The 12,824-nt window shown below is 39.7% G+C and overlaps 1 protein-coding gene across 2 annotated transcripts in view; it reads right to left on the bottom strand.

Moving 5' to 3' along the window:
• Positions 1-2,796: 2,796 nt before the first annotated feature.
• Positions 2,797-12,824, bottom strand: part of efl1 (elongation factor like GTPase 1) — a 77,862-nt gene continuing 67,834 nt past the window's right edge. For both annotated transcript variants that reach the window (XM_053419002.1, XM_053419010.1), the window contains exons 22-23: positions 11,860-12,044; positions 2,797-3,191 (exon numbers count right to left, since the gene is read on the bottom strand). In XM_053419002.1, the coding sequence (XP_053274977.1) occupies positions 3,003-3,191; positions 11,860-12,044 (374 nt within the window). In that variant the 3' untranslated portion in view covers positions 2,797-3,002. The remainder of the gene's footprint in view (positions 3,192-11,859; positions 12,045-12,824) is intronic.

Here is a 12,824-nt window from a genome sequence, read left to right as displayed (position 1 = left end):
TATGGAAGCAGGAAGATATCAGTACAATCAGTGTGGAGCTTTCAGGGGCTTCAAAAACACGCACAGATACTTTGATAATGTTGTGACAATGACTGGTAATTAAGGCAAAAGCAACACATCTTGATCGCCACCTGATGGCTGGCTGCAGTATAGATTAAAGGCCCTGCCCTCCATGTTGCATTAAAGACCAGTACATCCAAATCAGATTTTTTACCTCATTTTAGTTAGATCTTATCCCGCTTGTTTGGTTATAATTATTAATCTGATATAGAAACAGTAAAAAAAGTCAAGATCGACTGAGATTACTGTCAGCTGTACACAAAGATCAGAAATAAGAATACCACTGGATGAGCAGAATATAGTTTCTTCCAGGGTTTATCTTACACACACACACACACACATACAATCAATAACTGGGCTGTTAAGGTTTAACGCGACTGGACTGCCCTGTGTACACTGAACTGGCAACTCCAACTCTAATAACAGTCTCTGTGCTTTGTCCTGATGAGGGGAAGGGTGGGGAGGGGAGAAGAATGATGTAATGGCGTAGCCCAGCGCAGCTCACAGGAAACAAAGGCAATCAATTTAAGAGCAGTTGCCTCCAGCCAGACCTCGCCGAAACTCCTCTCTCTACACATATGAGCAGCCGCTCCGCATTCACCACAATAACCTGCTCCGCTGTGTTGGTCTTTACTGTTTGCATCCTACCAGGGTAAATTCTTATTGGTACTGCCCATGCTGATGCTGCAAAATACTGAGGAAACCCTATGTGCTGTACAGGGGAATGATACAAATATTTTTCAACATTTTATGGCAGAATTTTTATATCGAGCACCGGCAGTTTCCTGAAGACCTAAAAAAATATAATTTTATATATATATAATATAAATATACCTGTTTAAATCAATGGTATTATATCATGGCACCCACTGTAACAACATGTTTTAAAGCTTATAAAACAGGGGACACACAGTCCCAAACAGTAACTGACTCCATGATGGGATACAAGATGTCTAGTCCAGTATTTTAACACAAATTGTTAAATGCATTAAAACAAAGAATATTTGATTTCCAGCTTAAAGTAAACTGGGGCTGGTCAGGAAGGAGAATTGATAAAAGGAATTTTGTATTTTTCAATTTAATTAGGAATCATTTCCGTCTTCCTTTGGTTTATACAGTTTGTTATAATGAGCAACAACAGCAGTATCAGACAAGATTGAAATGAAAAGTGTGAACTGTGGATTAGCTGAAAGTTGCTTTGGTGCTGTCAACATAGTAATTGATGCTGTCCAAGAGAAAATTACACATTATGTTGGATAGAATGATGTGGTTTCTAAATCATGTTGTAGGCCTTTTTCACAGCGGAAATTCATATTTTCCAAATTAGAAAGCCGCAGCGTCTGTGTATTGAAATATAAAAAATCAGGAGACGGAGTGTGTGTGTGTGTGTGAAGGATGGAATTAATTTGGACAACTTGACTAAGGCAAATCTTGAAGATTTTGCCAAGGGTAAATGTAGCTCTTCAATTATGCATGACAGTAACTGACTCCATGATGCAATACAAGCCCGTCCCACCCAGTGCATTAACCAAGGTCTCACAGGAGGAGCTCACCAACCATTAGCAGTAAGTGGACATGTAGGGTGGGGGCTATCGACGGTCACCACTTTCAGTGTTTGCCTGCAGACAACAGGATACGGCTATTTGCAGGCTTTTTGAGAGTGTCACACATGAACACAGACAGTGATGTGGTGTTTGATTGCATTAGTGTAGAAATGGAGGACTGGAGAGGCTATGAAACCATTTACCTCTCCTGACTGGTCAGCACATATTCTACTGCTACTGTATCAGACCACAATACATTAGCATGGATTGATATTTACATGTTTGAGTTTTCATTTGCCATCACCATCATTTTCTTTTAATATTGTTGATTATTATGTAATTGTATACTTGATTGAAATAGTCCACTGTCATTTCTACAACTGTGATGTTGTGGTGGTATGACCCTGGTGTTCGCTATGACATCATCTCAAATACAACAAGAAGGAATCACTTAAATGAGATAATGCTCTAAGTCAATCTGTTGAATAAATTAAAGGCCACAAATGATCCTTTCTACTCAAGTTCGGCCAATTCTCATGATTGAGTCTTAGACAAAAGTAAAAAAAAAAAAATTGCGAGGCCTTGCATCACAGAGCACGTGTTATATCGAACCCTGTTGTGGAGTTCCAACAGGGTTTAAGTCTGTCTGATTGTGTTCCCATTTAAGTTGTAAAGAATTCCACAAACAATTCGTAGGAGAAGCTCGGAGGAAGATATCTCATTCTTATATGTTGCAGGTTAGTCAGGGCTGAAATGTATATATGTTTTTCTTTTTTAAATGGGGGTACATTTTGTTATATATTTTTATATGTTCAACTGACCCTTAACTACAGGTCTGTGGCAGCAGAGACTATCTAAATTCACAAGCAGTAGTAATGTTGTTCTTCAAAAAATTGAATATTCGGCAAGTGATTCTGTGTGCATTTTTATCTGTGTGCAAGTAATGCTTCACCTTGACGTGTCATTTCATAAAATTCATACCAAATGATACTCTGTCTATATTGATCATATGATGCACAATGATTATCAATATACACAAAGATTCCCATTATAGCTGGCAACCATATATGCCTGTTAAAGCAACTGAAAACAATTTTGTTCTCTTAACTGGATACTTGCTTTATGTTATTCATATTTCATCTGAATCTCCTATCAAGTGTCATCCAGTGCAATTCATCAAGAGTCCCAAATATCAGATTCAAATATATTTATTCTGCAGCACAAGAAAATGTGAAAGTGTAACTGCAGTTTGCTGTTTTAACTATGGTTCCTCTGCTGCATTGATGTGATACATGTATCTGTGAAAACACAGAAACTGCATCACAGTATCCTGCATGGATGGATGTCATCAGAGTCCATCAACCTGGCAGGAGAAGCTGCTCGTCTGCGTTTTCTTCTCTACTTGTTCTTGCCGAGTGTTCTTTGCTTCTCGCCATGCTCCACTATCTTCTCCTCCACGTAGAGACCTTTACGGCGGCGGACAGCGTTCATGTATTTGAGCGTCTGGTTGGCAGAGTCTGCTTTCTCACCAAAGTGCAGGTACTCTTCTTCAGTGGTGGGAACCCAGTATGGGTCACTGCCAGTAACCTGGGACACAGAGAGCAGGAGAGGGACACACATGTGATGGTCAGTCATAAAAAGTAATTCTGCTGCTTAATGGTTCAATCTACTCAAATGTGTCACAAACCTTAAATTTACCAGCAAGTAACACAAAACCGCTATCTGTAAACATAATAGATTACAATTATACTAAATACAAATATTACACATTGAATGGATATTTTATACCTGTTAAGAGCGCAAAGATATTTATATTTGTTTATATCCCTACTCCTTGCTGAATAAAGCTTACTCGATGCATTTAATCAAAAGGAACATAATAGTTAGAATAGTGAAAAATGTCCCGCACATTACCCAGGGCCCAAGGAGGAATATTCAACATTAGGAATCAGATACACCAGTTGATGTATGTAGATATGTAGATATAAAACAGAGAGTAACAGCGAATCATGACATCATCAGCAACATTTTTTTGACATTTTGCCAGATTCACGACAAATAACAACCAATGATGATTAACATTTGTTTATTAATAAATGTATCACATAACTAGTAGTTAGGCACAACTGATGCTACTATACCATGAGTACTGTTATCATGGATCAACTGAGCGATAGAGGAAACACATACACACAGACAAACACACCCACACACGGTTCAGCTCAAGACAAAGGCCCTCAATGCTGCAAACTGATGTGTGACACAGATTAGTAACAATTACAGTTGTAGCAACAGGCAGCAGGGTTCTGCACCTGGCTCTAGTTACATTGGGACAGATGGCAGAGAGTGAGCTACACCAACGGATGGATTAGAGGACACAACCCACCAGCCCCAACAACACGCACACACTGCACGTGATCAGCATATGGTGGAGAACAATGGGACCCAGTGAGGGGTGAGGAGAGATGTGGAATCCTGCAACAGTCAAGTGGTTGACACTGAATGAATGTTCTGCTGCTGAGTTAGTGTGAGCACAGTAAGTTTTGTATGTTACAACCATTATAGAGGTGACAGGAAATTAGACAGCCAATAATTAGCTTTAAAAGACAAATGTGAAGTACTCTGTGAGTACTGAGGAGGGAGGGTGCAAATCAATACCATGCACGACAGCAGGGATGATATTGTTTTCATCTTGTGAGTGTGTGTGTGTGTGTGTGTGTTTTATGTGTGTCATCATGGCAAAATGGAGACAACTGCTGTAGAGGGATCTACGGCAGAGGCAGTTTTTAAGCATTTGAGTTTCCTCATGCAGGATACATGAAACTATACAGGTAAGTATCAATATAAGGGTTGAGTTTGAAGATGGCTGTGGTCTTACTCATGGTGCTCTAATAATAATGTAATACTAAGCCATGGGATGGAACGTCAGCATTCGACTGGTCTGATCCCATCATAATCATGGTCTTTGTCTTTTTTCATGAGTTTGAAAATGTGGCCCGTTATCCCCATTTTCAAATGATTCAAAGTCATTATAAACTTCATTAATATTCATTATCAAGTCATACATACTACATTATTGCATGGGTACTCCGTAGTCATGACTACATCATTTTAAGTTTAGTCCTACTTCAGTCCTACTACCATGTGACAGTCAATTGTTTGACAGTAAACCCCAATCGTCTTCAGTGTACAACAAAAACAATGGAATTGGCCTTGTCACTTTAACAGTTCTGAATGAGTCTCTAAATACCTGCCAAAGTAATTAAAGCCACCTCTTTGGTACTTCTTGCTAGATGTCTCTAGGACAATGTTTTACCATGACAACACACTCATATGTTAAAATGAACATAGTCTCTCTCCAGTTGAGTTTTTAAGCTCCATATCGGAAATGATCTCCACCAACAATAACACATCTATACCAATATGTCATAATCGTTCACATATTCATGTCTGTGCTGGTTGGTTCCTTAGTTGCAGAAAATAAAACAAGTAAGAGACAGGATTTCTTCTGTTAGGCTGAACCTGAGGTGAAACTGGTACAGTAAGTTTTAGCAACATTAACCATTTACTGCTGGTAGTCGAGTCATGACTAGTAAGACCCATCAGGAAGTGAATGTGGGTGTCGATATCATTGTTTCCACAGGTCTCAGTTACTGATATATATATATATATATATATTTATTTGGAAGGAATAAATTGATGAAAGTATGTTTTCTTTTATAAATGAATAATAAACACTTTCTCTAAGACTTCCTTATGCATAGTTTTCTTGTGATTATCATCTGAAACGGACAGATGTAATTGCGATACGATAAAAGCTAGAAAAAATATCTGCTATGCTCATATATCATTAAGGTTCAATGTATTACCAGGCCTACAAATCTCTCTCTCATGCATGCACGCACGCACGCACACGCACGCACACACAAAGTGTATCTGTGCTTTCAAGACAGATGCTTTGGCTGATCAATACAAGACTGATTCACACAATTCTTCAGTCTGCAAAAGAACAAAAGCTCCATTCTGATGGAAATCTAATGTAAACCTCCCCACAGGAGCCACTAACTCTCCAGTTACAGAACAATGCAACGCTCCAAATCTGGTCTTTCTGCCTGTGCGCTCATTCATATGTTAATCCAATATTCTGGCCATATCAAATTGCTGTCAGTAGGAGCGCTGACACCAGCACTAAGCAGCCGTCGAGTCCTGAAGCTGAGAGGGCTGGGGTTCTTTGGTGGGATCAGGATAAACTCTTTGTGAGGAAGCGTCTGCACATAAATGTAATGAGGTGGTCAACTTTTAATGAGGCAAAGACAATAGCTACAAGACAATGGCGACAAGACAATGGCTCAGGCAGCGTGGCAGGGTTACACACATGGTGGTAGTCCATTGCCAAGTGCTACAAGATGTTGATGGTTAAAATGATGACATGAAGGTCAGTGCACGCACACAAAAGGCCTATAGGTACTTAACAGGCTCTATGGCAGCTACCAGAGATTAGACAGACAACGTTCTACATGTAGAACAGGTGCACAATCATTTTGTTGAACTCAACAGAATTGGCTGAACTTTATGGTTTAATTATGTCAGGATTTGTGGGGCCAAGATTTTTTGTTGTTGTTGATTACAGCAAATGTTGACTCTAGCATATGACTGTTGTTAAGCACTAGACTTAATGGGGCCCATATTGTGTAAAATACATCTTATGGGCTTTTACTATCCGCGATTACTTGAAGGGGGTCAGTAGGTCCCCTCATAGTATGAAAACCGTCACTCCGCAGACTTTTTCATTCAGTCCATTTGATGAAATATGTTATTGAAACGTTGCGTTTCATACTTCCTCTCCATATGATGTCATCATGGAATCGCACCCTTCTCTCAGCCCCAGCCAGCTGGTACCAGTCCTGCTGATGTTTTCACTGGTGTGTCAATTTCAACTGTATGATTTGTTGTTTTCTTCAACCTTAAATACTTTATATTTACATCTGAGCAGGTCCTCTTTACGGAGGCCGACATGTTTTTTTTTTACAGTAGCTCAAACTAGACAAACTAAACACCTTTTGACTTTTTATGACAGCTGAAGGCTGCCAAAGGTTTTCTTTCATGTTTGGAAGGGGAGGGTGAGATGATGGTGGTCAGCTGCAACATCCAACTTCACCCCTAGATGTCTCTAAATTCTTAACACTGATTCTTTAAAAAGTGAGTGAATGCTTGAGAATGAGTCAGCAGCCAAGTTCTAGAGGTTATCTTTTATTTAAGACGCTGGACAAGAGAGACAACAGCAGCTGATAGCTCGGCAGAAGTTGTTGGGGATTTGAGACCAGTGATGATTCGTCAGACGTTTGTTGGAGGGAACTGTTTAATTTCTCTGAGCCAGCTGCAGCGACAATGGATTTAGTAGAGCTGGGTATCAATAGTGCAGCAGTGGAACTGGAGACACTGGCCCTGGTCAGACCTGGTGTTGACATTCATCCTGAGAGATCCAATCAGAAGTGTTAAGTTTGTCTGTTCACATCTTGCATTAAAACGCTTCCTGAATGTTTCTCCTGTGACCCCTTGTGATTGGAGCTCCCTTCCCCACTCTATTTGCACAAATAAATTTAAATCATTTGTATTCGCCGAGACCTACGTTTTGATTTGACTCATATGAGCCTAATTACATTGTGTGTGTGTTCTTGAACCCTTGTGAGGACCATTTAAGCATAGACCCTACAGGTTGGGGACATTTTGACTGGTCCTCATGTTTGAGGGTTAGGGTAAGCGTGTGTGTGTGTGTGTGAGAAAGAAGAATACTTTTTTTAACCAACTAAATCCATCAATATGTTGAGATGAGTGTTTGTGGTGGTGGCCACAAACTAATCAACTTAAAGTGATTGAGAGACGTAAAACATGCATATGATTCATGGTGAAACTGGTCAGAGAACTTCATATGTGGCCAGATGCGTCCCAGACCACCTGCCAATGCGGTCTGAGATTCTGAGTTATCAGATCTCTGGATGCATGAGGCCATGCAGTATTTGAGTTCATTCAGACCACCACTTGTGATCAGATCAGTCAGGATGGATGTTATTAACAGGTCCGAACAAAGTAGATGACAATGAATGGTGTTCTGAAAGATCCTGAACTTTTGTCTGTGAGATATGAGCACCTGGACTATTATTCCTTCTTAGAAAAAAAGAACGTAGCCATAACTGCTTGTGTCTCACAGAGTGTGAGGTAATGGGATCATGAGAAAAGCAGAGAGCTGAGATGTGGAGGATGGCAAGGCTTAAAATATTCTAAGTCCACGGTTGGAGGATTCAAACAAGCCCTCTTTTTCACGTACACAAAGGCTGCATTGAAGGAGTCCACAACTGCAGTGTCCTGTACAATGAATGTTCTGTATTAAAATGTAAACTTGTGCTTATGTCTACAGTGCCTTGCATAAGTATTCACCCCCTTTGGACTTTTCTACATTTTGTCATGGTATAACCACAGATTAAAATTTATTTCATCGTGAGTTTATCTACTGGACCAACACAAAATAGTGCATCATTTGGAAGTGGGGGGAAATATTACATGGATTTCACAATTATTTACAAATAAAAATCTGAAAAGTGTTGAGTGCATATGTATTCACCCCTTTTACTGTGAAACCCCTAACAAAGATCTGGTGCGACCAATTGCCTTCACAAGTCACATTTGCAAGTCACATAATTAGTAAATAGGGTCCACCTGTCTGCAATTTAATCTCAGTATAAATACATCTGTTCTGTGACGGACTCAGAGTTTGTTGGAGATCATTACTGAACAAACAGCATCATGAAGACCAAGGAGCTCACCAAACAGGTCAGGGATAAAGTTGTGGAGAAATATGAAGCAGGGTTAGGTTATAAAAAAATATCCAGAGCTTTGAACATCTCTCTGAGCACCATAAAATCCATCATAAGAAAATGGAAAGAATATGGCACAACCGCAAACCTACCAAGAGGAGGCCGTCCACCCAAACTGAAGAGTCGGACAAGGAGAAAATTAATCAGAGAAGCAACCAGGAGGCCCATGGTTACTCTGGAGGAGTTGCAGAGATCCACAGCTGAGGTGGGAGAATCTGTCCACAGGACAACTATTAGTCGTCTACTCCACAAATCTGGCCTTTATGGAAGAGTGGCAAGAAGAAAGCCATTGTTGAAAGGGATCCATAAAAAATCCCGTTTGGAGTTTGCCAGAAGCCATGTGGGAGACACAGCAAACATGTGGAAGAAGGTGCTCTGGTCAGATGAGACCAAAATTGAACTTTTTGGCCTCAATGCAAAACGCTATGTGTGGCGAAAACCCAACACTGCCCATCACCCTGAGCACACCATCCCAACAGTGAAACATGGTGGTGGTAGCATCATGCTGTGGGGATGCTTCTCTTCAGCAGCTACAGGGAAACTGGTCAGAATAGAGGGAAAGATGGATGGAGCCAAATACAGGGAAATCCTTGAAGAAAATCTGATGCAGTCTGCAAAAGACTTGAGACTGGGGCGGAGGTTCATCTTCCAGCAGGACAATGACCCTAAACATACAGCCAGAGCTACAAAGGAATGGTTTGGATTAAAGAATGTTAATGTCTTAAAATGGCCCAGTCAAAGCCCAGACCTCAATCCAATAGAGAATCTATGGCAAGACTTGAAGATTGCGGTTCACAGACGGTCTCCATCCAATCTGACTGAGCTTAATCTTTTTTGCCAAGAAGAATGGACAAACCTTTCCATCTCTAGATGTGCAAAGCTGGTAGAGACATACCCCAAAAGACTTGCAGCTGTAATTGCAGCGAAAGGGGGTTCTACCAACTATTGACACAGGGGGGTGAATACTTATGCACCCAACAGATGTCAACTTTTTTGTTCTCATTATTGTTTGTGTCACAATAAAATTTATTTTGCACCTCCAAAGTACTATGCATGTTTTGTTGATCAAACGGGTAAAAGTTTATTTAAGTCTATTTGAATTCCAGTTAGTAACAGTACATAATGGGAAAAAGTCCAAGGGGGTGAATACTTATGCAAGGCACTGTATATTAGACATACTTCAATAACTTCCAGATGCACTTTGTAACTGTATAGGTCTTGATGTTGCCATGGTACGCAGTCACAGTATGTAAAAGCATGTTTGCTCTGGCACCCTGGACTGCTAGACTGTATAATAATTCATTCTTCTATGGCCAGTAAGTGTCAACATTTGGAAATTGTCTGAGGTTAATATGAACCATAAAAATATATTATTATTATGATTGTCATTAAGGTGCATGTACATAAGTAAACAAAGCAGTTATTAGGCGTTTATGGTTTCAGTTTGACTGTTGGTCAGTTTGTAAACAGGATTACATCAAAGCGAGCAGCACAAGTAGGGTTTACAATTAACACTGTGAAACATTTAAGATGTTTAATCACAGTGAGGAGAGTCTCTTTGACATGTGGCTGTACAGCAGCAAGAATCACTTCTGTCTGCTTTAGGAGAACTTGACCCATTACCCCAACTGACAATGTCCATATGGCCCAGAGGATGTGTTTGTGTGTGTGTGTGTGTGTGTGTGTGTGTTGCAGCTTGAACCAGCCAGGCAGCAGGTATAACGGTCTAATGCACATGTTGGCTATTGCAGCTTGGATCCAACTCCCTAGAGGGAATTGTCTCATTAACCAGACAGCCTCATTGACCTACGGCTCTATAAAACAAGCCCAGTCACACTAAAGCTGTGTGTTTGTGTGGGTGTGTGTGTGTGGGTGTGTGTGTGTGTGTGTATATATTCTGGTTAGACAATGGTTTCAGAGAGTAATGATTGTTTCCTCAGACGTAAATTAAAAGATGTATACTGGATGTGTATATTTGTTTGGCTGCAGGTTGTGTTATATTGAGTGCTTCGTATTTTGTCTACCTGATGTTCATTAATGAGGCTAATAAAACAATATATTTCAACAGCAACATCATAAGCAGCCTCCATAATGATCACACCTTTCTGACAAATTCAAACAAAAGCTGAAGATAACCACCTTCATGCAGTTAGGATTTATTGCAGTCAATTATATTACATTAGACTGCATCGGTTTGAAATTATATTTTCTAATAAACTGAGAATTAACAGCATGTCATGTTAAGTCAGGTCCAATCTGAAATATATTTGCTAAAGCTTGCATGCTCATTGTCTGTTATGACAGGTTTACCCTTCCTGTACCAGCTGTGGTTGCATACACTAACTCTGAGTACTACATTTGTTTTCCAACAAATGAAAACTTGAAGGAAAAAACCCTTGGCAACAGCAAGCTCAAACCATGAGGTCTTCGTTTTATATATTAGTAACAGGTCTGCCAATGTCATGTCTCCATAATTTAATTTAAGGAAGTGGGCAAATATATGGAGGAAGAGGACAACATAACACATCCTAACAGACACTGAGAATATTAAACCGTTGAAGAGGAAGAAATGCTGACTCAACAAAACAAGAATTGGAGCAGCTCTAAAATAAAATCTCCCCAGGAAATGTATTGTCATGAGACATGAGCTCACTTTCATCTGGTATTGTCATACTCTCTGCATTGGGATTTCTTAGCTTGGATAAAGAAATAATGAATGCAGGTGTAAATGGACACAAAACTATGCAATCGAAATGCACGTTCAGGCCTAATCGGATAGAATGCTTGTTTTGTTGAACAATCCATGCAAAGTACATTTTTACCAAGAATAAAAGCACTAGTTGTGTTTATTCACATATATTAAAGGCTCCCTCTAACATGCTTTCTAAAATTACCTCCTTCTTTAGCTTTTATCATAAATCATTATCTTTGCCTTTACCCAGATATGGCTGGAAACAACCAACATTATCAACAGTTTATTTAATTTTATCAAGACTAATGATTTAGAATAAAAGCTAAAGGTTCAAGCTCTCATATGTTTCTATTTTAGTTGTAATCGTTTCTACTTTTGTTGTCATCGTTGTTTCCAGCCAAGTAATTGCTGTTCTCTTCTTCAATGTTGCTGCAGTTGCAGCTTGTTATTGTCTGTTAACGAGTTAACCTTTAAAAACAACAAAAGAAATTTCCCTTTATGCATTTCACCATCCCAAGTGAACAACAATGCCTTTTAAGTATCTTTAAAAAAAGGACATCATGTAAAACGTGCAGAGGTCTCAACAGCTTTAAAGGGAGACACACCAAATGTTGCATTTGGTCTTAATGGTTTGAGGCAGCTTGGACGCAGATTGCACTGCTGTTGTGTAATATAAATCAGTAATAATCACCTCCCAGTGGCTGAAGACCAACTGTGGACTGGCCAATCCGCTGGTCCTCTTGCGGATCTCGTCAGCAAATCCAAAGCTTTCAGCCACAGGCAGAACGGCTTTAATGATGAACATATCTGTGCCTTCCTTCATCTCTTCATGGAGAACGCGACCCTCACGTTTCCCCAGTACACCATACATTCGGCCTAGAAAAGAAAAGAGAGAGAGAGAGAGAGAGAGAGAGAGAGAGAGAGACTCAGTATAACCACCACAGTTAGATGGTCACAAAGGCTTTTGCATATCTCAGAAATTGCTCTGGGAAAAACTGTTAACATTTTACACAATTTACCACCAAACTATTGTTTGAATAAAACTAGTCACATATGACCTAAAGGACCAGTCAACTAAGTGAATTGACCAGGATTCTGACTGAGTGGAAGGAATGTCTAATAGCACATCTGCAATCACAGAACAGTAAAATAATGAACTACGTAGTCTCTGGTGTAGAAACAAACATATTTTTTTCAGTTTAACATGAAGGTGATCAAAAGGAAAATTATAGTTGACGAGTAATGACTTTAATCTATACAGCTCAGTAAAAGAAAAAAGCGTTAGCAGATGTGGGGTCCTTCTGACACATCCAGCCTGATGCAAAAGTCAGGAATGATCTTATTCAGTTGACGCCTCACTTATTCAGCCTGCTCTGAATTCTTTCTGTAACAAGCTGCTGTTAACAAGCCTGAAGATATTGTTTACCAACATGTTAAATGGTATTTCAAGCCTCATTTTCATCCTAATGACTTCCAGACACCAACAATTAAGGGAGTGTTGTGATGCATTAGTAAGTCCTGAGCTCTGAAGACCTGTGTACGCACGCACACACACACAGAGCCTCTGACTCAGACCATATGTACGCACAAATGATCAAGGCCACACTGTCTTAGGAAATGTATACACACCTTTTACTAAATCCTTTAGTATATTAA

This window comes from Pleuronectes platessa, chromosome 1 (genome assembly GCF_947347685.1).
Source record: "Pleuronectes platessa chromosome 1, fPlePla1.1, whole genome shotgun sequence".
Taxonomy (NCBI): Eukaryota; Metazoa; Chordata; class Actinopteri; order Pleuronectiformes; family Pleuronectidae; genus Pleuronectes; species Pleuronectes platessa.
The sequence above is the reverse complement of the archived record's forward strand: the minus strand, read 5'-3'. Positions and strand labels throughout refer to the sequence as shown.